General features: G+C 38.4%; 12 protein-coding genes across 12 annotated transcripts; 6 read left to right on the top strand and 6 right to left on the bottom strand.

The window, feature by feature from the left end:
* Window positions 1-1,372: 1,372 nt before the first annotated feature.
* On the top strand, window positions 1,373-3,124 carry STL1 (glucose-inactivated glycerol proton symporter STL1; the record flags this gene model as incomplete). The annotated part of the gene is made up of 1 exon (XM_456249.1): window positions 1,373-3,124. One exon carries the CDS (start codon window positions 1,373-1,375, stop codon window positions 3,122-3,124), a length of 1,752 nt encoding a protein of 583 aa, XP_456249.1.
* A 1,034-nt stretch (window positions 3,125-4,158) lies between these two features.
* Window positions 4,159-5,484, top strand: ARG7 (glutamate N-acetyltransferase; the record flags this gene model as incomplete). The annotated part of the gene is made up of 1 exon (XM_456250.1): window positions 4,159-5,484. One exon carries the CDS (start codon window positions 4,159-4,161, stop codon window positions 5,482-5,484), a length of 1,326 nt encoding a protein of 441 aa, XP_456250.1.
* A 94-nt stretch (window positions 5,485-5,578) lies between these two features.
* On the bottom strand, window positions 5,579-7,564 carry RNA14 (cleavage polyadenylation factor subunit RNA14; the record flags this gene model as incomplete). Its single annotated transcript, XM_456251.1, has 1 exon — window positions 5,579-7,564. One exon carries the CDS (start codon window positions 7,562-7,564, stop codon window positions 5,579-5,581), a length of 1,986 nt encoding a protein of 661 aa, XP_456251.1.
* A 439-nt stretch (window positions 7,565-8,003) lies between these two features.
* SAM37 (SAM complex subunit SAM37) lies at window positions 8,004-8,909 on the top strand (the record flags this gene model as incomplete). Its single annotated transcript, XM_456252.1, has 1 exon — window positions 8,004-8,909. One exon carries the CDS (start codon window positions 8,004-8,006, stop codon window positions 8,907-8,909), a length of 906 nt encoding a protein of 301 aa, XP_456252.1.
* Window positions 8,910-8,971: 62 nt separating this feature from the next.
* Window positions 8,972-9,355, bottom strand: SEN15 (Sen15p; the record flags this gene model as incomplete). The annotated part of the gene is made up of 1 exon (XM_456253.1): window positions 8,972-9,355. The coding sequence occupies one exon, from the start codon at window positions 9,353-9,355 to the stop codon at window positions 8,972-8,974; it is 384 nt and encodes a 127-aa protein (XP_456253.1).
* Window positions 9,356-9,673: 318 nt separating this feature from the next.
* PSG1 (Psg1p) lies at window positions 9,674-10,840 on the top strand (the record flags this gene model as incomplete). The annotated part of the gene is made up of 1 exon (XM_456254.1): window positions 9,674-10,840. The coding sequence occupies one exon, from the start codon at window positions 9,674-9,676 to the stop codon at window positions 10,838-10,840; it is 1,167 nt and encodes a 388-aa protein (XP_456254.1).
* Window positions 10,841-11,105: 265 nt separating this feature from the next.
* On the bottom strand, window positions 11,106-12,224 carry AAN1 (Aan1p; the record flags this gene model as incomplete). The annotated part of the gene is made up of 1 exon (XM_456255.1): window positions 11,106-12,224. The coding sequence occupies one exon, from the start codon at window positions 12,222-12,224 to the stop codon at window positions 11,106-11,108; it is 1,119 nt and encodes a 372-aa protein (XP_456255.1).
* Window positions 12,225-12,793: 569 nt separating this feature from the next.
* On the bottom strand, window positions 12,794-14,689 carry FET3 (ferroxidase FET3; the record flags this gene model as incomplete). Its single annotated transcript, XM_456256.1, has 1 exon — window positions 12,794-14,689. The coding sequence occupies one exon, from the start codon at window positions 14,687-14,689 to the stop codon at window positions 12,794-12,796; it is 1,896 nt and encodes a 631-aa protein (XP_456256.1).
* A 2,316-nt stretch (window positions 14,690-17,005) lies between these two features.
* BUB2 (Bub2p) lies at window positions 17,006-17,917 on the top strand (the record flags this gene model as incomplete). Its single annotated transcript, XM_456257.1, has 1 exon — window positions 17,006-17,917. One exon carries the CDS (start codon window positions 17,006-17,008, stop codon window positions 17,915-17,917), a length of 912 nt encoding a protein of 303 aa, XP_456257.1.
* Window positions 17,912-19,681, bottom strand: MUD2 (Mud2p; the record flags this gene model as incomplete). The annotated part of the gene is made up of 1 exon (XM_456258.1): window positions 17,912-19,681. The coding sequence occupies one exon, from the start codon at window positions 19,679-19,681 to the stop codon at window positions 17,912-17,914; it is 1,770 nt and encodes a 589-aa protein (XP_456258.1).
* A 353-nt stretch (window positions 19,682-20,034) lies between these two features.
* LHS1 (Hsp70 family chaperone LHS1) lies at window positions 20,035-22,626 on the top strand (the record flags this gene model as incomplete). The annotated part of the gene is made up of 1 exon (XM_456259.1): window positions 20,035-22,626. The coding sequence occupies one exon, from the start codon at window positions 20,035-20,037 to the stop codon at window positions 22,624-22,626; it is 2,592 nt and encodes an 863-aa protein (XP_456259.1).
* A 63-nt stretch (window positions 22,627-22,689) lies between these two features.
* Window positions 22,690-25,305, bottom strand: STV1 (H(+)-transporting V0 sector ATPase subunit a; the record flags this gene model as incomplete). The annotated part of the gene is made up of 1 exon (XM_456260.1): window positions 22,690-25,305. The coding sequence occupies one exon, from the start codon at window positions 25,303-25,305 to the stop codon at window positions 22,690-22,692; it is 2,616 nt and encodes an 871-aa protein (XP_456260.1).
* Between the last annotated feature and the right edge of the window lie 400 nt (window positions 25,306-25,705).

Raw genomic sequence — 25,705 nt, forward strand, 5'->3', positions numbered from 1 at the left:
GCTCTCGAAACATAATCGAACAATAATGTGTGTCCAGATCGGAATACAGAATAAAGAAAACACCGAGGAAAGAAACGGTTTTTCCGTTTGTGGCCGTACTTCTCCAAGAATTTGTCGTGGTATTTTTTTTTTTATTTTTTTTTAGTTTTTTTTTAGTTTTTTTTTTATTTTTGCTCTTGGAATGGGATGGGAAGAGATAATTCAAGTTCTACGTAAACTCAGTGGGTATACACCAGATTGTTCCGGTGGTTTTCTTATTCTTCCGTATATAGTGCTCTGTTTATAAAAAGAAAAAGCGGCAAGACTTGCGTAATTCACTGGTTATTGGTGCAGCGCTGTCATTAGTAAAAGTACCAGCTCAACAATGGGTAGTATGGACGTAGGGAATTACGGTCGAGAGGGTCAAGGATTGAGTGGGAGGGTCAAGTTGACCCCCGCCCCCGCGCTCTTTTGAGGCTACATATTAGGTACCTTGCAATACTGCGCAGTTTCTTAACGCCATTCCTGGCTTTTGAAACTTTTCTGCCAATGAAAGACATCAAGGAAGAAAGCCATCCTCCGGGTTAACAACCTATTTATTGAATTAGGGCGCTTCGAATACAGTGGTTCTGCACTTTTGAGCTATGTTTGAATTGATCGCCTCCCACCCACCCCGCTTACTTTAATCCATTCTTGCTGCGGCAGCTGTCATGTTTTCTTAATTATTGGAGAATAATTGATAGTGCTTATTGATCAGCTAGAGCCATTCGGCAAATCGTACGTACAAATCCATTTTATTTTAGCAGAATCATTTGCTTGTTTGTAGCCTTGTGAAGTGTATCTAGTACCTGGTTGTAGGCCCTTGTCTTCTACTCGGCTGTTACGAGAGAATATCCGTCTGCGGTCAAATCTATACTATATAAAAAAACAAAAAAAAAAAAAAATAATAATACTTGACTACGGGCTCAAACAGTTCTAGGTTAATATGATGTAATCATAACTTTAACCCTCTCAACTAGCTGTATCATTTACGTTTAGACATTCTATCCTTTTTATTTTTTGTAGTTCTAACTTTATTTGAAACTGCTTCCTATGCTTGAACAGTTATTCGTCATAGGTGTTTCTTTTTCAGTAACCGTATTCGTAATTAACCAGCTTAACATTTTATATATATACATCCAATATTCCTGCTCATCCATCCCATTTGCATTCTTATTAGTTAAACACATTTCAATAAAATCTGGAGTAGTTGTTGTCATCTTTTGAAAATACGAAAATACGTATCAACAAACTTTCTCTACTGTAAAACTGCTTTCTTTCGAGCGAATTTTTTTTTCCTTTTATAATTAAGATAGCAAACATCTGGAGGAGTTTTAGGTTTCGAAATTTCATCATGCTTGCCAAAATTGTTGATAAGTTCACAAAAAGAACCGATACTGCCGGTTTGGTCGGTAGATCATTGCGTTTAGCAGTGACAATTACAGCCGTTACTGGTTTTTCCTTATTTGGTTATGATCAAGGTTTGATGTCCGGTATCATCACCGGTGTAAGATTTAACGATGAGTTCCCAGGTACTAAGGAAACTTCTGACGACGATAGACACGCTACAGTGGTTCAAGGTGCCGTTACATCCTGTTATGAATTGGGTTGTTTCTTTGGTTCTTTGTTCGTTATGATGAGAGGTGAAAAAATTGGTAGAAAACCATTGATCATCTTCGGTGCTCTTTTGACCATCGTTGGTGCTGTCATATCTACAGCTGCCTTTGGTGACCACTGGGGTCTTGGTCAATTCGTTATCGGTAGGGTTATCACCGGTCTAGGTACCGGTATGAACACTTCTACCATTCCAGTCTGGCAATCAGAAATGTCGAAGCCTGAAAACAGAGGTCTCTTGGTCAATTTGGAAGGTTCCGTCATTGCTGTCGGTACCATGATTGCTTACTGGATTGATTTCGGTCTATCTTACGTTGACACTTCTGTTCAATGGAGATTCCCTGTCGCTATGCAAATTTTCTTCGCTATTCTATTGATGATTGGTATTGTTCAATTACCTGATTCTCCTCGTTGGTTAGTCGCTCAAGGGCGTCGCGAAGAAGCTATGTACGTCTTGGGTAAATTGGATGACTTGGATCCTAATGATGACCAAATTGTTGCCGAAGTCAGTACTATTCAAGACGCTGTTAACCGTTTCAAGCACCAAAAGAGATCTATGAAGGAATTACTACACGGTGGTAAGGGTCAAAACCTCCAACGTGCTTTAGTAGCTGCTTCAACTCAATTCTTCCAACAATTTACTGGTTGTAATGCCGCTATCTACTATTCCACCGTGTTGTTCAAAAAGACTATCAAATTAGAAGACAGATTATCCTTGGTTTTGGGTGGTGTTTTCGCCACAATTTATGCTCTATCTACCATCCCATCTTTCTTCTTGATTGAAACCTTGGGTAGAAGAAAATTGTTTATGTTGGGTGCTTTCGGTCAAGGTTGTTCTTTCTTGATTACATTTGCCTGTTTGGTTCATGACACTACACAAAATGCTAAGGGTGCAGCCGTTGGTTTGTTCTTGTTTATCGTCTTCTTCGGTATGTCCATTCTATCTCTACCATGGATTTACCCACCAGAAATTGCTTCTATGAGAGTTCGTTCCATGACTAATGCCTTTTCCACATGTACCAACTGGTTGTGTAACTTTGCCGTTGTCATGTTTACCCCAATTTTCATTCAAGACGCTGGCTGGGGTTGCTACTTATTCTTCGCGTGTATTAACTTCCTCTATTTGCCAGTCATCTTCTTCTTCTACCCAGAAACTGCAGGTAGAACTTTGGAAGAAATCGATATCATCTTCGCCAAGTCTTACACTGATAAGACTGCTGCATGGAGAGTCGCTGCCAACTTGCCAAAACTATCTCTTGCTGAAATCGAAGATCACGGTAACGCGTTGGGTCTATACGATGACGATCTAGAAAAGGAAGATGAATTAGAAGAAGACGTTGACAGCAAGGAACAATCTCATCCAGGTTTCTCTTTGTTCCAAAGAAAAAAGTCTTCTAAGAACGTTACTGAAAATAATGCTGAAAAGTCCGATGCAACTGCTAACGATAACACTCAAACCCCATCCAGTAACGAATCTAACGAACAAAACTAAACATCATCATGCAGTTAATTCAGTAACAATGTCAAATAATTTTGCTCGACGTACCATCTTAATTTCTGTATCAGGGATGAGATATGATAAATTTTAATGAATAGTGGTACAGTAGTACGCGTACCCTTCAACATTCACATTCCAACCTTTCACTAATAGTATATTAATTAATACCATAATATTCTCTATTGTTATGTTTAGAGTCTCTTCCTTGACATATCTAACCCAGAAGCTTCAGATGCTTTTCGTTTGACTACAGGAAGAGGTGATATTCTGTTCCAATAATATTCAATTGTCCAATCATTTACTGGAAATATGTACATTGTTAATCATAGAAGTATACCAAATCATTTTATTCGCATGCGAAGACTCTTCCAATACAAGCACTTATCAGGACACACTTCGCATGATCTTCTCCATAAGTTGGTGTGTTGATGTGGTTGACCTTTTATTTTTTTCTTCCTTGATTCTCCCCTCATCGCTATTAAATGCCTATAGAGAAATAAAAGATGAGATTTTCCGGAATTAAACTTCTAAAGCACGAGAAAGCCCTTTTCTGCTATGGCTGGTTCTATGTATTATATACCGAAAGAAGACATAAATCTAAACATCATCAACAGTTTAAAGAAGCTTGAATAGCAAACCGGACTTGAATCAAGCCTTTAATTTAATCAACAGAGCAGTACTTTATACTCTTTCGTTTGCGTCTACCGAACTGGAATCAATGTTCTTTGAAAGCATTTCGGTGCGTGGTAGCTTCTTTTTTTTCAATATTTTTCACACTAAGCAGCTTTTACTATGGGATGATGAATATCAACAAATTCTGAATATTTTTATCTATAGATATCGATCTTGACATTAAGAGTCATACTGAATATGTTAATGAAACTGAAACTTGTATAAAAACAACCCATTGGTTTCATAACTTTTTTTGTTTCCATTAAACAGATTGAGCATCGGTTAGAAATTGTGCTTCTGGAAAAAGCCATTTGTGGAGTAACTCTATAACGGAAAACCACGCATATTATTTAACGATGAAGGTCACTTTTTCGCTTATGCAGAAGGCATCAAAACAGATAGATAAGTTCGCATTGTACGTTCCCAAAAGCGGCGTGTTTCCTAAGGGATTCAAAGTAGCCACTCAAGCTACTGGTGTCAAGAAAAATGGCAATTTAGATCTAGGTATCATTAGAAATGTTAATACATCTCGTCCATCGAGTGCTGCTGCTGTGTTTACTACAAATAAATTCAAGGCTGCTCCAGTTCTTGTATCTAAAGAAGTATTGGAAGTTACTGGTGGTGAGAATGTTGATGCTATTGTGGTTAACTCTGGATGTGCTAATGCCGTTACTGGGGAAGTCGGTTTGAAAGATGCCAGGGAAATCGCTGGTGTGGCTAATCAAAACTTGGGTAAACAAAATGCCACTTTGGTCATGTCCACTGGTGTCATTGGGCAAAGATTATCAATGGATAAGATTGTACCAGCTCTATCGCAACAATTCGAAACCAATGCGTTCAAAGATGATTTCGAATCCTGGTTGAATCTGGCCAGGGCGATTTCCACCACCGATACCTTCCCAAAGCTTATTTCTTCCAATTTCAAATTGGCCAACGGTACTGAGTATACTCTTACCGGTATTGCTAAGGGTGCCGGTATGATTTGCCCTAACATGGCTACATTGTTGGGATTCATCGTTACCGATTTGCCAATCACTCCATCTGCATTGCAAAAAATGTTGCGTTCCGCCACTGATCGTTCCTTTAACTGTATTTCAGTAGATGGTGATATGAGTACTAACGACACTATCAGTATGCTTGCCAACGGTGCTGTCGATACAGCTGTTATTGATGAAAACAGTCAGGATTTTGTTCAAGTACAAACTCAAGTAACAGAATTTGCCCAACGGTTGGCACAATTAGTTGTCCGTGATGGTGAAGGATCCACCAAATTTGTTACTGTTAACGTCAAGAACGCCTTGAATTTCAAAGATGCTAAGATTATAGCGGAATCTATTTCTAATTCTATGTTGGTTAAAACCGCTTTATATGGTCAAGACGCTAACTGGGGCAGAATTCTTTGTGCTATTGGATACGCTAAATTGGACAACCTACAATCTTTAGATGATAAAAAGATCAATGTGTCCTTTGTTGCTACTGATAATTCGGAACCAAAGGAGTTGAAGCTAATCGTTGATGGTGTACCACAACTTGATATTGATGAAGCAAGAGCATCTGAACTTTTGGCACAACAAGACTTAGAAGTACTAGTTGATCTCGGCACTGGTTCTGAAGAGTGTCAATTCTGGACTTGCGACTTGACTCATGAGTACGTGACTATCAACGGTGACTATCGTTCGTAAGTGTTTAGCCTTTTACTGCATTAAATCACTTATAATATGTCTATAGGACATTCCAGATGAAACTTTCATAATCTTGTTATTAAACTTAAGTAAACTATTGAATTGTGACTTTATCACTTAAAAACTCTGAAAACGCATGAGCTTCAAAGATAGTAACTTTGAAATATTGTCGCTTTGGAAGTACTTTCAAAAGCTCAACAATTTCGGGGGGAATGGGGTCTTCATTGGCTTTGAATTTTTTGAAAGCTTGTCCGTCTTCCTCCTCTCGCATTGTGCGTTTGAGATTATTAGAGCCACGATCCAAGGCGATTGCTTCAGGCATGACATCGCGGACCATATAATCTAGCTCTAGCCTTTGCAGATAATTAACATCGAGCACCTTATATTTGTTGGTGAATTCTTCTAACTTGTTCACTTCAGGAAACTTCTCAAAGAATCTCTTTTCCAAAGTTCTCACACTATTTAGAGAACCAACCTTAGATTCAAAGAATATAACTTTTTGGAAGATCATCTTCAAAAGGTGAGAATCTGAGATTTTGTCAATACTACTCTCAAACAAAGATTTGACTTGAGATTCTTCATTGACATAGATAAGGAAGTCCAGATATTTGTTAATATACTCACCATCCGTAGCAAAATATTTAAGTCCCAATTCTAGAACCTTGCACGCAGTTTTGGTATCCTTGCTGATGTGGTACTCGATATATGCGTTCTCCAAGTAAATATCGGGTGTTACAAGTTTTTTTAACCTACGGCATTTGCCAAAGATTTTACGAGACGCTGCAAGACCCTGTATCCTCTTCATTGTATTCATGTATACGCAGTATACGTATGTTAGTTTTGATTTCAGCTGGTTGATAGCACTTTCGTTTGTTGGATCATCTTCCATAAGTGCTGCCAAATCAAGATGTATGCGGTCAATACACGATAATATTGTGGTTTCTATCTCTGGTATTTTGGTATTTAACTCGTACTGTTCTGAAAGGCTGAAAGCCAATACTGCAGAATTTGGTATGCATTGCTGTCCTAACTTCAAGTACTTAGTAATAACAGTAGAATCAGTATTTTTCTCGCCTTGATAGTTTGCCATATTGAACCAAATTTCAGGTGCAAAGCAGACATGCTGCGCTGCCTGCATATATACATATGTCATTCTGGCCTTGTGAAGGTCATCTGATAGTTCCAACTTGTTGTCTGATTCCCAACGAATCCATTCCAACCATATAAGTAATTGCTGAACATCGTACTCGTTGGGTTTCGGAAGATTGGATTCAGTGGCTTGATTTAACGTAATTGGTAAATTTCTTTTCAATCCTTTCGTGATGTTCAACCAGTCCTGATACAAAGATCTCGCATTCATATACTGGGCAGACAGCTCTCCGATGTGTCTACGAGCAGTAAGCTGATTAACATCCTGTTCCCACTGAGTATATCTTTGCCACATAGATTCCAAACAGTCCATTGGTTGACATAATAGAGTCTTGTATAATTTCCTTATATACTGAACTCTCTGTTGCTCCTCAAACTTGTTGACAGGCTTCCAATGCTCTAAAAAGTGAAGGTATTCATTCCAAAATTGTATTGATTTTGGTTCGAAAATGGCACACTTATCTACCACGACTTGGAAAGCCTGAATTACGATGTTTCTCGCTTCTTCACCGCCGGTGATAATGTCATTCTTCTTTCTCACATAAGTTATATAAGATAACCATAAAGAGAGATCATTGTTCCCCAACTCTTTGGATAAACAGCGAGCTAGCACCGGTTCAATTACAGCAGCATCTAGCTCTTCCATCTTATCAAATTCAAGGCTCAATCTCATACACCAAATATTGGCCATTAATGGGAATCTGTCATGCAATTTGTCGAACGTTTCATAAACCTGTTTCCACTGCTTCAATGAGACGTGGTGTTTAAGTAGCTTCACATACAGAAAAATATCTGTAGGTTGCTCTTCGATCATATCATTTAGCTTCCCAATAACATCTGACTCATCTCGTACCCTACTTGTGGGGCGTAGAGATGTTGATGTATTGCTACTACTTGGAAGTGGATCTGGCGTAGCTGTACCGTCTGACATATCTCTTTTAATGTCCAGATGACGTCTTAGAAAGATTTCTAATCCCTTTTGATGTCAATACGTCAATTTCAGCTGAAGATTTTACTGGTCTAAAAAGTGTTTTCTTTATAAGCAGCTGAGTCTCAGCTCTAATCCATGTTTATGGTCGTTCCAATCCATACTAAGTTCTTTTTAAATATGTACATCTTGGCTTTTCTGCATAATCAGACTAGAGATTATTTTGGATTTTTGACAGCGATTACTGGTACTACTTTAAAGGAGGGTAACTCTATCGCATCTTGCAATGAAGTTTAGTGGAAGTAGCTTGGAACAGTTTGAGATTTGAATGGAATCATCGACCAGAGAGTAGCTGTTGTGTGACACAGGCCATGCGCATAACATTGAAGACGATATAAGCGAGTTTTTTGATGACTCAATTTGTGCAGAGTATTAAAATTCGATGAGTGGTTCGAAAGTTTTGCATTTATGGGGGCTCAATGGAGAGCCTTCTCTAGTTTCTCCAGAAAGTATTGCATTATGTTGGTTGTTGAAGGGGGGGTATGTTGCCAGTGGAACGGTCCAGGTAGTTTATTCGAATAACACAGATCTCTCGCCAACGGGTGAATTGCCTATATTGATTGATACTTCTGCTAAGATAACGGTTGGATTGTATTCGATCATTGAACACTTGGTTCATGACAATGATGTGAAGTTACTTTCCTCTGCATTGTTGCAGTTCATCTCTGAAGAATTGAAGACATGCACCATGTATCAGTTATATTTGAATCCAGTCAATTATAACGAATACACAAGTAAGATATATTCGTACCTATTGCATTGGCCGTTCTGGTATAACACTCCGTTGAGTGCTAGGAGCCGTGCCAGGGAATTATGTCGGGATATTATGGTTACAATCCCTGAAGATGAAGAAAATGAAAGCACAAGCAATCACCAAGATGAATTGAGTGAGAAAGCCACTGAATTAGCTCAATCTAAGGTATTTAAAATTACAAGAGATAGCAAAAGGCAGCAAACCAAGAAACTTCAAGAACTAAAGAATAACTCTAGGTTCACAACGAAACTGGACAACGTTCTTACAAATTGGGAAAGTGCAAGACAATCTTTGGCATCAGCTGTATTACCTGCAGATTTAGTACTTGTAGCTCATTTAAAGGTACAGATGGCCTTACCTCAAGGTGACCTGTTAAGATCGCATTTAAGAAATCAATATCCTAGTCTTTACGATAAGGTTAACGAACTCATAGAGAAATATGATAACTCACCAGTACCAAACAGGGATCCAACGTTTAGCGAAAGTGGGAACGTGGTAACGTCAACATGCTATTTTTTGAGAACGTTTGTCTAGCGTATACATAAAATTAATGATTTTACAATTCGAACAGGTTAGCTTTTAGGAAACGCTCCTTTTCAATTTTTCTTGGGCTTCCTTAAGCCTTTATAAATAAAGTAATATACAACTGTACCATCATCATTAACAATCCCCAAGGTTAACCTTTTGATCATGTCCGGAAGCCGGGAAAATATATGGTCCAAACTCTTCATCGAGAAACCACTATTTTTATATTGATGCATTAGTATAGGATAAACGTACTCTTTTCCGTCACTTGGTATATCCTCGCTGTTGCTAGCATCGGCATCATTATCATTATCATCATTGGTTAGTCTATGAGATGGCTTCCCACAAACTATTGGCACATCTTCGAAATTTATAATCTCCGTCTCCGTCCATAATTGCTGGTAGACTAAATTAGTGTAAACCACATCACAAAGCGCAGCATTCATGCTAACCATATACAACCCTACAAAACACACTACCGTTCCTGGAGTATTGGTGGCTATCTAATTGCCATCCCATCAGAATCATCAGTGTGAACTCATCTCATCTTTTTGTCCGTTCACACAGAAAAGCTCCCGAGTTGTATTTTTCCAGCTTCAAAGATGTATAAAAATGCATCAAACAATGTAGAAAACATCTGGAAATTTCAAACATCATTAATTCAAGTATTTAGAATAAAGGTGATTTGAATTGTGAGTCTCCTCTGCAAACTGTGACATTTGAAGTCTGTTTTTATATTGCAGTTGACTACTTAGCTCAATTACTTTCGCAGAATGATTTTAGCATCCTGGTTGGTCTTTTCGCTGTTATTCTTACTTGAATCTGCGCTAGGATACAGAAATGTGATCCAGCCAAAGCATACTACTACCACATCAGAAACCCCAAAACCATGGATGCGTACCATTTATGGGACGCAGCCTGAAATTGTGACTCCTACTGTGATTGCTGGTGTGACTTTCGGGCATCCACCAAAAGTTACTCCAGATCCATTGGAAGCCTGGGTTTCATTAAAGAAAGATGGTTCTCCACAGACCATAAAGCCCCAAATCAAGAACGGCCGTACAAAGAACCCATCACCTGATTATGGGACATACTTTAAGACTGCTTCAGTTACAACTTATTCCGAAGAACAGTTAATTGAGATGGGTATAGATCCTGAAGGTCCACATGAAGAGGAAGTACTTGCGGATGAGGACCTTACCTATTTATCATTGAACCCTGTTATCAGATGTACTCCTGACCGTTACTTTAACAAAGGTTTGGCTAAGGACGAAACTAGTGCACCATTCTGTACCCCAAAAGAAAACGCCGATTTGAAAGTTGATAAGACATATTTTGTGTCATGGTTCACTAGATTCTTCGAAAATGATGACGGTGTGAAGGAAGATGAAGTTCGTGTTCATTTATCATACGTCCAGGAGAAAGCTCATGATAAGGGATATGCCAAAAGAGAAATGAAGGCTACGTTTTTCTCCAGTGAATGGTTGAAAAATCTTGACGGTATGTATCCTTTGGAAGTAAGGGAAGAGTGGCTACAGGGATCATATAATAAAAAGGTAGTTGTTTCTGTTCAGCCTAAGAGTGTTCCAGACGATGAATTCGATCCATTGGAACATGGTGTTGTAATCAACATTATCTTGGGTTCCAAAGTGTTCAAAACTACCAAAGAACAATTGGCCCTAGAGGATCAAGGTATTACTGACGATACTTGGTACTATGTTGCAATGACCATCCCAACAGCAGTATTATTTGCAGTTGTTTTCATGTACTTCTTCGTACAACTTAATGCTAGATACAGAGATTTTAGCGATGTTAAAAGAGACGCATTGAATCAAAAACGTAGAGTCATTGGTAAGTTCAAAGATATGAAAAAATACAAGAACATCAAGAATCACAAATATGACGAACTCCCTCTACACAAAAGTAGTAAACAAAGTTGAAAAGTAACGAACGAATATGTATTTACTCTATATAAATTTTGTATAGCTAATATTTTATGTGCAGTTTGAACATTTAATAATCAAAATTGACATTAGTCACCAAAATGAAAAAGCTGTTAAGAATAAGTTAAGAATAAGTTGAGAACGATGTAAACTAGCCCTTTAAACTTAACGAACTATAAAAGACAATCTTCAGTGCTTGAACTCATGAATATACAATAACAAATGCTATAAACCTATTCACCTGTAGAAGAAAAATATCTTTTCATATCCAATTCTCCTTGGCCGCTACTTCACAGATTTTTTCCAAAGTAGCTACTCGAGGATCAGGCTTTCTAGGCTCTTTGTCTAGTCCATCCTCAGGATCAATGACTTCGATATCAAGACTACTTGACTCATCCGGCAAATCCTCTATATAGTAAAAGAACGGTTCAAGAACAAACATTATTTTCCAAAAGTCAACTGAACCGCAGTTTGCGAACAGCACATCGATCAAACTAGGTAGATAAACCAGCTCAATATACTCTTCCGCACAGCATACAAACTGATCCAATTGGTAATCCTGTTCCTCTACACTCAAAGTAGAGTACATCTCCGATAATAAAGTCAATTCTTTGCTTATGGTTTTTGGAATATCTTGTCTTGCCTTCCAAAGAAGCTTCTGAGCATTAGCTAATTTGACTTCCACATTATCATTATCTGAGCTCGATTTACTATCGAGCATAAAGCCGGAATTCTCACTCTTTTCTATCAAGTCGTTGTATTCATTGTACAAAGAAATAATTTTCATCATAGGTTTGTACAACTGTTGACATACTTTTCTCTCTGATTTCGGTATGATAACCCTTTCCAGATAATGATTAATCAAGCCTTCCATGAAATTAGCCCATATAGAACTGTAGACGTAGTTTTCGTCATAAAGTGTCTCATCAAAATTCTTCTTGATATTCTCTCTCATCACATTTTCTAACAAAGTACAGAACAATTTTGGTTCTTTCTTGATATTTTTTGGCTCCACTTCTTCCTCATAATCCGAGCTATTCGGCTTACCATGTTTGTCCAACCAATAGTCTGGGCCGCCTCGTTGTGAGAGTGTTACTAGCAATAGAAATAGTTTTAATTTATCCATTGGCCTGATCAATTTTAGTACTACATTATCAGAAATCTTCGAAACATCATGATTGATCTTTCTGTGAATGCATGATATGAATGAGTGTATGATACGTGCTGTCCTCTGGCCATAATTGGTGCTTAAATACTCCATGGATGTTACAGTTTTATAATTTGTGTCTTGGAACCTCAAATCTCTAGTAAATTGAAACTTGTATCGCACTTGTTTGCGCGGCTTGCGAGTTGCGTGTGGCACACGAGCTTCTGCGGACATTATCACTATATCCTGTACGTTGTCGAGTTTCTGTAACTTGCTAAGGGTAAGGCCAGCCACTTGTCACCTTTACAAATTCCTTCAGTGAATGTTGATGTCTTCCAAGTTTTCAACACACTTTTGCAGTATCAAAAAGTGAAATTTCAATAGTTTTGTAAAGGAAAAAACAAGATAAACCAATAATGACAAACCCACCGTTAGCATGTATGACAATACTGAAATTTTATACTGAAATATCCAAAAAGAGTTTATTGGATAGAAGATAAATCGTTTCAGGTTAATCAATGAACTACAGTTTTGTCTTAACAGTAATGTGAAATTTCATACACGGCAAGTTATTGTCAACGTGAGTGCACACTAAAACGGCTAAAAAGACGTAAAATAAAAAATACATTACAAAATAATCTACTAAAGATATAGGCTGAACTGCAGTTCAATGGCAAAGTTCTGAATTAATGATAGATCTATGGAATTTCCTTGTTTATTATATTTATAGGAAAAGTATAGGCACTGATCGAATGAATTGGGGGTTTGGAAGGATAATATTAGTTCATTAAACGACATGAGGTTTACTCAATGTTTTTAGATGTTCTGGAAGAATCTTCATCCGAGTTGATATCAGAAACGTCGACCTTTTCGACGGCATCTGGATCCATACCTAAGTCTCTGATTATTTCTTCTTCTGACTTCTTAACACCCATCAAACCGTAGGTTGATAGGGAAATTAAACCAAGAACACCTGCTAGACAGGAAAAGGTCATAGCAACAATACCCTTAGCAGTGAAACCATCTGGAATGTTAGCCACTTGAACGTTTTGACCGACTAGATCCAAGAAATCGTTAGTGTTTCCTGCAGCGTTACCTTCCCAAGAAAGACCGACATTTTCGCAGACTTGCTTGTGGTTATCAGTCAATTGTTGGGATTCAGTGTTTTGCATTTCTTCTGGTGCTTCAATCAACAACAATGCAAGACCTTGCTTCAAATGCCATTCAATGTGACAATGGAAGAACCAAACACCTGGATTGTCGGCTTTGAAACGCAAGACTATACTGGATTGTGGATTCACGTAAACGGTATCTCTCATCATTGGGTAATCTGGGAAAGGATTGTGGTCTTCTGGATCGAATGGATGAGGTCCTTCACCAATTGCATCATCGTAACCACGTTCTCTGTCAACCAATTGGAAAATGTGACCGTGTAAATGGAAAGGATGCTTACCAGTATCGTTGTTATTCAAGACAATTTCAATAATTTCATCCTTTTTCAAGACGAAAGCATTTGTGTTGGTACCATAAACCAATGGATTTAGTGCATCTTTACCAGCCGACAAAGCAGTCATCAATGTTGGGACCTTTGGAGCAGTGAAAGTCAAATTATTGAAGAAAGCGTAATTGACACCATTTTTCAAGTTATCCATGACCACATCAACGGTAATAGTATAATCAGGGTCTTCATACAATTCGACTTTATCCAATGGGGTCAAATAGAAATCATCCAAGAAATCATCTATGCTGTCTACATAGCTTTGTTCAGGCTTTTCTCCATCCTTGTCGTACATCATGTAAGAAGTAGCGTTCAACATCAAATCGTTAGGAATAACGTCTAACATGGTATCATCAAACTTCTGCATGATAGCATAGTTTTTAGAAGTGTCATTCTTAGTGTGAATCAAAACGGAGTAACGTTGTGCCACAGTGATGTAAAGCATAGAAGTTGTGTTTTTTTCAACGTAAACACCATCAACTTCAACGACAGTCATATCATGGTCCTCAATCCAAAAGTATTGTGAGACGAATCCACCAGTATTGACAATTCTCAAGAGATATGTAGTATCTGGTTCGACATTCCAGGTCATGTTTCTAGTGTTGTTAATGATCAAATTCTGAGGAATTGGTTCGGCACCAGTTGGGTTGTAAACGTTCATGAATTTGCGGTCAAGGGTATCGACATTGTCATAATACCATTCGGCAAGTTGCACAACGACTTCTTCGTCATAATCAAATGGCAAAGAATCCTCAGGCTCAACAACAAGAGTACCCTTCATACCGTCCTGGTATTGACCACCAGTGTGGGAATGGTACCAGTAAGTACCGTCGTTATCATCGATGGTGAAATTGTACAACATGGTGTCACCAGGAGCAATAGGACACTGGGTAATCATTTCTGGCCCATCCATCATGTTAGTTCCGTTCTGGGACAAACCATGGAAATGTAGGGATGTGTTTCTATCATCGAATCCATTTGTCAAATACACTTGAATACGGTCACCTCTCTTGACCTTTAGGTCAGGCCATGGAAATTCACCATTACAAGTGATAACTGGTCTCTCGAAATTACCATCGACGTTATAGTTACCCCAACCAGTGGTCCAGTTGAAGGTATGAGTGGCAGCTTGAGCAACAGTAGCCCAACTCCACAAAGCCACTAGCAACGATGGCAGGAAGTGATGAGTCGATACCTTCATGTCTTTATACTTCCTTTTTTCTTCTTTTTGTTCTTAAAGAAAACCAATGAGACTTAAAGATATGCGATGAGATGGTTAACGCAGATATTGCAAATAAGAAAGAACCCTGAAGACAGATAACAAAAATCTCAACTGAGCAATATACACCTCGTGCAGAGGCCTAATGACAACATTGAGAACATTTTACTGAAATTACCATTGTATATATACATTAATATACACATTCTCACACGATAGAACCAACCAGTGATAAAAGAAAGAAAAAAATCCATCTCAAACCTCTGTACAAAAGCCCACTACCGACCGCGCCGAACCTACTGCAATATGAAGAAACGAGATATCACCCTCATGCACACTACAATACCCTCTGCCTCTACTTCTTTGTGTTTTTCCTCCCTCCCGAACTAAACCAGTCTCTCTAAACTGTCAAATGGTTATGCCTGGTATTGAAAAGCACACCTGCAAATAGATAGTAATATGGAATTAAAAAAAAAAAATCTTGAGGAAACTAGAACCAAAATACCTAGGTAGTGCCACAATACTAAGTCAAAAATTAAACAATTCGGGGTGTACAATTCAAGATAATAACCTAATTAGCGGAAGTAAAAACTGCGTAAAGAAAGAGCAAGGTAATAATACACTTACTACGAGGACTTAAAGGGGAAAAACAACTGATAAACATGGAAAGAGTTAGTCGACCAAACAGAACGTCCGCTTTCCTGCTTTCCTTTCTGAGCCAAGAAACTGCCATTCCTATTTTTTTTTCTTATGTACTTGTTTCACTACGCTTTTATGAGAATTAAACAAAGATGAAGAAGGAAAAAAAAAAAAAAAAGGTCAACTGTAGCTTGCCTAGTGGTAGCTGTGAGTGTTGAAATTGGAATTGGAATTATGATTGTATTGAAATGGGAAAAAATTGAGATGGTGGGAGAGTAAACATCAGGGCCCAACTGTTTGAATGGGAAAAAGAAAAAAAAGAAAAAAACGGAAGTGCTCTACTTCTTGATAATAAGTTTCCAGGGTTTTTTGTAATGGTAGTTGCTACACCCACCCCCGCCGGGGTTTTCGAGCGATAAAGTTTCAGCCAATTCTTTCCTGCCAGTTTACATTCTTTTTCTTCATTTTATTTTTTCCTTCCTTCTATAATTTCTTATTCAGTTCAATGGAATCGGAAAAAAATATACAGGCTCGAATGAGAAAGGTTTTTGGGCCCAGGCCCAAAAATCAAGGCCCCGAATAGTCTCCATACATTGCCAAGAAAGTTTTTCAGTTTTTAGCTTTTCTAAATAACTACAAGATAAGGCGCAGTATATTGAGAATTGGATTTTTTTCATCAATGCTAATAGCGGATCACTTCTCCACCGTTCTTGTTCCGTAGGTGGAGGAGAGCCTTTAGGGTGAGAAGCGGATGAGGAAAGGGTATCCGTAACGGCCCCATGTCACTGAACGTGCCAGAAGCCCTTTGTGAGCGAGCACCAAGATTTGTCAGTTTTGAATCTTGGCAAACGAGTAAATCATGCTCGATTCCGGGCCTTTTGCGTTGTCATTCTTCTTGAGTAGGTAATCGGTACACATAGAAGTGTGCTATATCTAATCTATCAACGATGCCAAGTTTATCTATGGCTGCACTTGGGCCGAACGCCCAGTACTGAACGTAGGATACTTGCCAATTTTCGCTTTTTCAATTTATTTTTTTATTTCATTACGAATGAGAAATACATTATTGCACCCAGGGAAATTTCATGGAATGGTCAGTTTTCTACTGTAGGTCGAAACTGCAACTCTCAAACTTGCTGTAATTACTCTATTTTCTATACTCTATATCGTAATGATGTTCCTATTTACCAGCGTTCTTTTTCTTTTTTGATAATTTTCATACAAACACTTTTTTTCCACCATTTTTGAATTGATATCGAGTTATGTACAATTTGAACGAGTCAGTCTAGGTGTTTAATCCAGAACCGTGAAAAAAACAGGGTGCCATTTTATGATTATGTGTATATATGCATGCGTATGTGAATCTTTTTGTCTCTAACACCGATAATATAGTCTTGGCTAGTTTTCTGTTCAGACGGTATTCTGAAAGCTACATCTGCTTCGACCTTCTTAACAAAATCCCGATCCACGTGATCGAATTATTTGTCACACCGGGTAATTAACATATCTTGGTTAGCCTTTGTTTACCATTTATGCGAAATATGGATCTGATCCAATGCATAATATCATCCATATGTCTAAAAGGTGCATATATTTTAGAATAAGTGGTAATAACGCCAGTTACTGGCCAGTACTCTAGCAATTGTCGACGATATCGAAATGTCGATTGAAAAATTCATCTCTCAGCCACCGCTCATAGTTCATTCTTCGCTTTCTCAACTGCGATACCTCGTGTTATCAGAAGGGTTGTCCGATGAAGATCATCAACGTACAAGATCTCACGTTTGGTCCATCCTCTCCCGAGCATCGCTGGAAAAATGTACTCAGGAATACCTGCGGCTAGTACAATTAGGCGCACCACCATCGAATTGGATCTCTAAGATTAAAAATGATACTTTCAGAACGCTATCCACAGATGAAAAATTTAGGAATAAGGTCACTGAATCGCAACTAATTAGAGTCCTATCTTGTTTCGCATGGGATGTTCTTGATAGTAACCAAACACATGAACTTCCAGGTCTTTCCCCTTATGTGCAGGGTATGAATGTGCTGCTGGCACCCTTTCTATACGTTTGCCCGACCGAACCTATTGCATATAAACTGTTCCATTCGCTTTGCTTCCAAATGATACCCACTTATTTGAACCAGTCTTTATCCGGCGTTCATGTAGCAGCCAAGTTATTGGATAAATGCTTAAAGATCATTGACCCTAAACTGAGTAAATTTCTAACAGATAATTTATTGACAGCAGAGATATTTGGCATTCCCTCAATATTGACTTTGTCCGCCTGTAATAAACCACTGGATCAGGTTATTAAACTATGGGATTTCATGTTCGCTTATGGATTTCATATGAATATCCTTTTCATTGTGGCTCAGTTAGTCATAAATAGACAGGCTATTATGGTTTCTTCCTCTCCTATGAACCTTTTACGTGAGACACCGTCTATCAATGCAGATGAAATCATCACCCTAGGAGTTGGTTTTCTAGCAAAACTACCTGATACGTTGTATACAAATTTGGTAGATCATCTTACGGATGAATCAATTACAATGTCTAACCATCTATAAAATACCCATATCATAATCCGTCTCGCTATAGTAACTACATAGAATGGTTCTTTGGCAGAACTGTGACCCAGGTAACACCAGCATTGCCTTTTCAGCACCAACTAAATCCCTGAACTTAATAAACACCTTCCCAATGGAAGAATGAATGTGACTCATATCATTACGGTAGTCTGGGTTAGGTAAGGGGATTTGGACTGACTCCACTTCACCACAACTTTGAATTGGCGTGCCATACATCATAGCTTCCTTGATCTCAGTGACAAATTTTTCATTCTTCAAATCCATTGGATCAACGCTATTCAATACACATACAACCTTACTAGGCTTTTTCTCGTACTTTTTAACCAGGTGTGGGAAGTTTTCATATGTGATTGATTTGAAATTCTGCTGCATACTGCTCTGGTTTGGTCTGATGGTCATTGGAAGCTTCTTTTGATCTTCTGCTTTGGGTTCATATAATAACGCTTTAATCCATGAAGTTCTCTCGTCACTCCCTTTTAATTTCATTAGCTGTAACCAACTGTATTCGACTTGTTCATCAATTAACCATTGCTTAGTACTTTCTTCGTCTTCACATTCGGGGCCAAGTTTTAACAACGAAAGCACTGATCCATGATTTATCGGTTGCACGTTTCCCGTGTCGTTGACACATCCATTGGGACGTGACCAGATAAACTGACTGCTGATCTTTGATTCTAAGTACTTCTGGCACGTTAGTACTATGGTCACGAGGCTTTCTTTATTAAACTCCATGACTATTCTGTTCTTTTCTATTATGCTGCTTGTAACCTCATTTTTTGTGTCCAGATCGCAGTCGACATCACCTATGAATTCTTTGATTATAGCCACGACCGATACATGCTCTTCAAAACCGGGAATCATTGGTGTGACAATTAGGGTCCTATTCAGTCTGACATTTGTGACATTTTTTAAAATAGTCTCGTAAGGCGGGATAACGCTTCTACCAGTAGCATTTCCATTTATAACTGCATCCTCCGATGACCAGCTCGCTGATGGGTTGGGGGTTTTTGTCCTATACCTTTCCGCTTGAGCATGCCCAAACCTGTTTTTGTTAGGTTCGAAACGTCCACGTGTGTTATGAGACAGATCTTTCTTCCACTCTGTAGGTTTACGAAAGTTATGGCCTTCTGAATCATCTGCTTGATTGTTTTTGACCTGTAAGTTGGTATTCCGCGAATGAGAGGCATTACTTGCATCAGACCATCTATTTTTGTTGTCAAACCTACCGTTGCGCACTTCATGCCCTCTGTTCTGCTGGAAGCTGTTGTCACTGTTGAATGCCGGTTTAGATATTGATGAATCATTTCTCTGGAATCGACTTTGCCTTTCCCTGTTATCCTGTCTGGGACTTTTTCCATATCTAGAGGTATGCTGATTCACTGGCGGAGCCGGACCTCTTCTCGAATCCTGCTTTCTCTGATTCGCATAGTCCGCATGCGACGGTCCACGCCTTGTATCAGTTATTGAGTGATTGTTGTTGCGGTTAGAACGAGACGGACTTGGTGACGCCCTTTGAGGTCCTCCGGGATTTTGATGTACTGATTTCACATTATTTTGTCCTTTTCCACCTGTAACATTAACATCAGTATTTCTGGCTACCTTGTCTTCTTTACGCTCATGTGGCAACGGTTCTGAATTTTTCTGCCCATCGCTAGTATTCTCCAAAGCTTTTGACGTACTCTTTCCAGTCACTTCTGCTAGAATTTTACTGCGCAAAGCAGCCATATAATCCTGGCCTGACATTTTGACTGTTTACTGCTAATGTTGACAGTTGAGTCAAATTTTAGAAAGGAGGACGTTCGAAAGCCCGGTATTTCAAGAGAAATGTTACATGTTTCTAATGAAACTGATCCCAGCACATTGTAAGTTGTTTGAACTTCAAATACTTTCGATGGGAATTTCATCCTGGTGAAAAAATGTCAAAATCACGTGATAGATTCTGGTATTACGTGTCAAAAGTTACATCGAATTGCATAGAAATAACTACTTTAACTGCTGTGATAAAGACCTACCTCTTTTAAGACGCTCACCTTTACAATATTTTATAATTCATATTGAATCAAATACCAGGCAAAAATAAAGGAGAAGGAACAGCTATGCGAATAGTGTTTTGGTTTTTGTTGGCAATACAGTCTCTAACCACCTGTTTTGCGGCGGTCGTTGGTTTAGATTTCGGTACGCACTATGTAAAAGAGATGGTGGTCTCTTTGAAGGCCCCGTTAGAGATCGTATTGAATCCTGAATCTAAGAGAAAGGATGCTAGTGCGTTAGCAATTAGATCATGGGATAGTCAGAACTATTTGGAAAGGTTTTATGGAAGTTCTGCGGTAGCCTTGGCAACTCGATTCCCATCAACAACATTTATGCACTTGAAAAGTCTATTGGGGAAACATTATGAGGATAATCTGTTCTATTATCATAGGGAACATCCAGGGTTAGAGTTCGTTAATGACGCTTCTCGTAATGCCATTGCTTTCGAAATTGACACTAACACCACTCTCTCTGTGGAAGAATTGGTTTCAATGAATTTGAAGCAATATATGGAAAGAGCTAACCAATTATTGAAAGAAAGTGATGATAGTGACAACGTTAAATCTGTGGCTATCGCTATTCCAGAATACTTCAGTCAAGAACAAAGGGCTGCATTGTTAGATGCAACTTATCTTGCCGGAATAGGACAAACTTATCTTTGCAATGATGCTATTGCAGTTGCAATTGACTATGCTTCCAAGCAGAAATCGTTTCCAGCGGGTAAGCCAAATTACCATGTTATCTATGACATGGGAGCAGGGTCTACAACCGCATCATTAATTTCAATTTTACAACCAGAAAATATCACTTTGCCCCTAAGAATAGAGTTTTTAGGGTACGGTCATACAGAATCCTTATCCGGATCTGTATTATCATTGGCTATAGTTGATCTACTTGAGAACGACTTCTTAGAATCCAATCCCAACATTAGAACAGAGCAATTCGAATCTGATGCCAGTGCAAAAGCAAAGCTAGTCCAAGCGGCAGAGAAAGCAAAGTTGGTCCTAAGTGCCAACTCTGATGCATCTATATCGATTGAATCATTATATCATGATTTGGACTTCAAAACTACTATTACTAGAGCAAAGTTTGAAGAATTCGTGGCAGAATTACAATCCGTTGTTATAGAACCAATTTTGTCCACGCTAGAATCTCCATTGAACGGTAAAGCACTGAATGTTAAAGATTTGGATTCTGTGATATTAACTGGTGGTTCTACTAGGGTGCCTTTCGTCAAAAAGCAATTGGAAAACCATCTAGGAGCCAGCTTAATTTCTAAAAATGTCAACTCTGATGAATCTGCCGTCAATGGAGCAGCCATTCGTGGCGTCCAATTATCCAAGGAATTCAAGACGCGACCAATGAAAGTCATAGATAGAACTACTCATTCTTTTGGATTTTCTATTCAAAACACTAATATATCAAAGCTTGTTTTTGATGCAGGCTCCGAATATCCGAAAGAGATCAATTTACAATTGCCAGGTATGGAATTAAAGGATACTGTTTTGAAAATTGATCTAACAGAAGACGAAAGAGTTTTCAAAACTATCTTTGCTGATGTGGATTCTAAATTGCAATCTTCGAGCCTATCCAATTGTTCGACCGCTGTGACATACAATGTAACTCTCTCGTTAAACACCGATCAAGTATTCGACGTACAAAGCGTCGTAGCCTCTTGCCTGACTCACGAGGAGGTCCCCACAGGAACTGAGAAGGAGCACAAAAGAACAGTTTCAGAACACATACAAAAACACCCTATCCCTCATACTGTGGAGTTCACATGTGTAAAACCGCTCTCAAACACGGAGAAGAAGGAAAGGTTCAACAAGCTTCACAAGTGGGATCAGAAAGATAAACTTCTTTTGGAAAGACAACGATTACTCAATGATTTAGAAGCTTCACTTTACGCTGCTCGAGAATTGGTTGAAGATGCGAAAGAATTAGAGACCCCACCAACATCATACATTCAACAATTAGAGAATATGATAACTCAATACTTAGAGTTTGTTGATGATCCTTCTTCGCTCAGGACAAAAAATATCAAAACCATGAAGAGTAATCTAGCCGAGTTACAGCAAAGATTAGAGATTTACATGGATCGTGATAACAAACAACTAGACGTGGAAGGATTTAGAGCATTATTTGACAAAGGTGAAAAGTATCTGGAATTGTTGTCAAAAATTCAACAAAAAAGTCTCAGTGAACTTTCACCTTTGAACAAAAATTTTGAGAGCTTGGGTCTTAATGTTAGTGAAGAGTATACGAAAGTGAAGCCTCCAAAGTCGAAGACCGTGCCATTTGAAATTTTAAATGGGACAATAGATCTCTTGCATTCTCAATTAAAGCACATCAGGGATATTATTGAAGATAATAATTCCACGTATGCTATTGAGGATTTATTTGAACAGAAACTTGAGGTCGATTCGTTATATGAAAAGATTGAACTTTTGGTGAAAAAAATAAGAGCAGAGCATAAGTACCGTTTGAAGTTGCTTCAATCCGTTTATGATAGAAGATTGACTGCTCAAAAGAGAGAACAAGAAATTGCCAAAGAGGCTCAGCAAGCTGACGGTGAAAATAACGATTCGATTAAAACCATGGAAGAAGAGTCGATAGAGGAGCATGAAGATGCTAATTTTGAACAAGATGAATTATAATCGTCATTTCACATTATGTACATAAATTTGTGTAAAGAATTAAATAAAGTTCTTTCTAACGTATTATTCGTTGTTACCCACTTGTTGTTCCACTTTATCAAATGAGAATGGTTCGTATGCGTAACCTTCACCTTCAAAGAACTTAGACATCGCTTCGACCCAGTGCAAACGCAAGGCATGCAACATTGCAGAAGTACCTTCCATAAGGACCAAGATGCAAACGGTTAAAACAAACCACATACCAAACAATAATACAACTTTGGCAACGGCTAAAGGAGAACCCGAATTCTGCGGGCTAAAAGCATTCGCAATCGTCATAGTCCATAAGACCGTTGATAACTGGGCATGAGCCAAAGATAAAGCCCATAATCTTAAGTAAGAGGCAGTGTGTGATATGCAGTTCAAACAAAATTCAATCGTATGGATCACTTGATGAATCATAATGTCGCCAAAATTGAAAGAAGCATGTTCGTGTTCTTTGCTATAATCTGCGACCACCATGGTATCCTCAGAATTTTCTTGCGCTTCTTGCAAACGCTCATGAATTTCTTGTTCATGCATATCAGAGTATCCCTTATTAATGGCCTCCTGGTTCAGCTTCTTTAGTACTAGCGGTTTGTACAATAGTAGCCACGGTACACAAACTAAGGCAGCAAGTAAGAGGATAATCTGTAGAACACTTTGTCCACGGAATAAAGGCTCTTCGATAACACCAGGGGAAAGGAACATATTGATTAACATATTCAAAAGTCCCGGAGCGGGCTTATTATCTTTTATCCAGTCTTTCGACCACTTGTATATAATAGCCCATGAAAGGTAACCGAAAATGGACTGCATGAAAATTAAACCAGGAATAAAATTGCCAACGATATCTACTCTGGATTTCTTAAATCTGTAGTTGACCAAAGAAAACATGAATGAATAAGTCATGTGAATGAAACCCATTAAAATGGATAACTTCATTTTATACGAGTTAGAAAATAAAAGAGCATTTTCAGTTCCATGCCAAGCGTAATCTAAACCGAAAGGATAAACCCCGACCTGCGTTGCTTCAATTGTGTCGCCTTCTTTGAATCCACTGGGCCATTTCCAACCTGACTTGAACAAAGTCATGGAAAGTGAAAAAATGTCATTGTATAAAAGACCGGTATAAATGGAGAATAAACCCATCAATAACAACACATATCTACCTGAAAAAGCCATATCGAAAATCTCATCTCTTTTCATCTGACCGAATTTCTTTTCTCTCAAAACCAACACCAATCCACAAAGTGTTAAAATGAATCCATGACCCAAGTCACCAAACATTATGGCGAACATAAAAGGAAACGTAACAATGGTCGCCAAACCTGGATTGACTTCCTTATATGTAGCGGTACCGTACGCATCCACAATATTTTGAAATGCCTCTGTGAATTTATTGGTTTTGTGATACGTTGGAGGACTTTTATTGGTAGAAATAACGTTCAATACTGCTGTACTGGCAGACGCAGATACTTCACCAAAATCCCTTAACGAGTTTCTTACGGCATCCAGCCGAGAAGAAGGAACCCAACCTTCAGCCACTACCGCTTGAGATTCTTGCCTGAACAAATTTAATGTAGCATAAATATACTTCTCTCTCTTGACTAATACATTCCAAATGGGTAATTGATCATTTACAATCAAAAGTTCTGTGTGCAAAGTTTGTTCGGTGGTAGTGCAGATCTGTTCAAGATCAGTGATTTTATCATTCAATGCTTGAATAGTGGAATGACTGGTTGAGATGGGAAATAAGGTTCCATTTAGAGATTCTACTACCTTCCGAACTCTCTTCAATAAAACATCACCATGGGTGAAGACAATAAAACAATCTTTCTCGATAAGTTCATCTCCCTCTAAAAGCTTCTGTTCAATAGGAATATTATGAAAGAACAAATTACCTCTTAAAATTCTCCATAAAATTTTATTCAAAATAGCCACCTTGGCCCTGCTAATTGAGCCCGTCAACATAAATTTGTTATGGTAGGCCAATTCCATACTGTTTCTCGTTGGTTCGTCTGTGTCCAAATCAAATGAGAAATCACTTAATTGGTCGGACTGAGTTTCTTGATCCGCTGAAAGGTTGAATTCCTCAACATCCATAGAAGAGCGTATTCTTCCACCTATATTAGGATTTACTTCTAAAAATCTTCCAGTTTCAAAGACTACATGTCTCTCTTCTATCAATACATTGAGTCTTCGTTTTAAATGTATCAAGGATTCGTCAAGTTGCCTTACTCTTGCTTCAAATTGAACAATATCATCGGAAACGTCGTTTATTGTATCTATAGTATGATGGTTTAGGCTTTCCAAAATCATCTTGGTGGAAGATCCAAATGTTCCCATTGGATCATCCACGTCTACCGGATGATAAGTATATTTCCATGTAGCATCTTTATGACGTTCAGACACTGTTATAAGATACTGGACCAATCTATCAATATCATCGTATTTTCTTATTTGATTCACATGTCCCCTTTGAAACGCACTTACGCCAGCGTTCATGTCTTTAAACATTATAGCACCCATATTGCCAAGGATACATACGACTTCTCGAGATATTTCGGATGGAATATATAGCTCAACATACGTCATATCAGCCGACCGAAAGATGGCCTCTTCCGCACAATCAAGAGTCAAATATTCTGGGTTTGACATGGCTCAAGTAATTAGCGTTTACCAATCTCTATTCCACTATTCAAAACGAGCTTTAATTTAACGGAAATGTAAATACTTCCTTTCCAATATTTCAGTAATGAGATCCCTATTCCAATAGACAAAAGTTCTCTGCGAAAATGCCAGACTACCTGTTTCAAATTCGGAACAAGTTGTTCCAATGTAAATGCTAATACCGTTGCTATCTTCGGGTTCTGCTTCTAACAATTGGCCGCGTTCTGTCAACAAAAAGGTGTACTAAATATGCAAGATTTTGGTTACGTATAGCGATTGTTCTCCTAAATTTAAGAACATGACAAAAGAAGAAAAAGACGGGTAAGTACAAATAAGGTTACAACACACTCGGTTATAGAAAGAAGCCAGCTTGAAGCACTGTTCATCG

Source organism: Kluyveromyces lactis, assembly GCF_000002515.2.
Source record: "Kluyveromyces lactis strain NRRL Y-1140 chromosome F complete sequence".
Lineage (NCBI taxonomy): Eukaryota > Fungi > Ascomycota > Saccharomycetes > Saccharomycetales > Saccharomycetaceae > Kluyveromyces > Kluyveromyces lactis.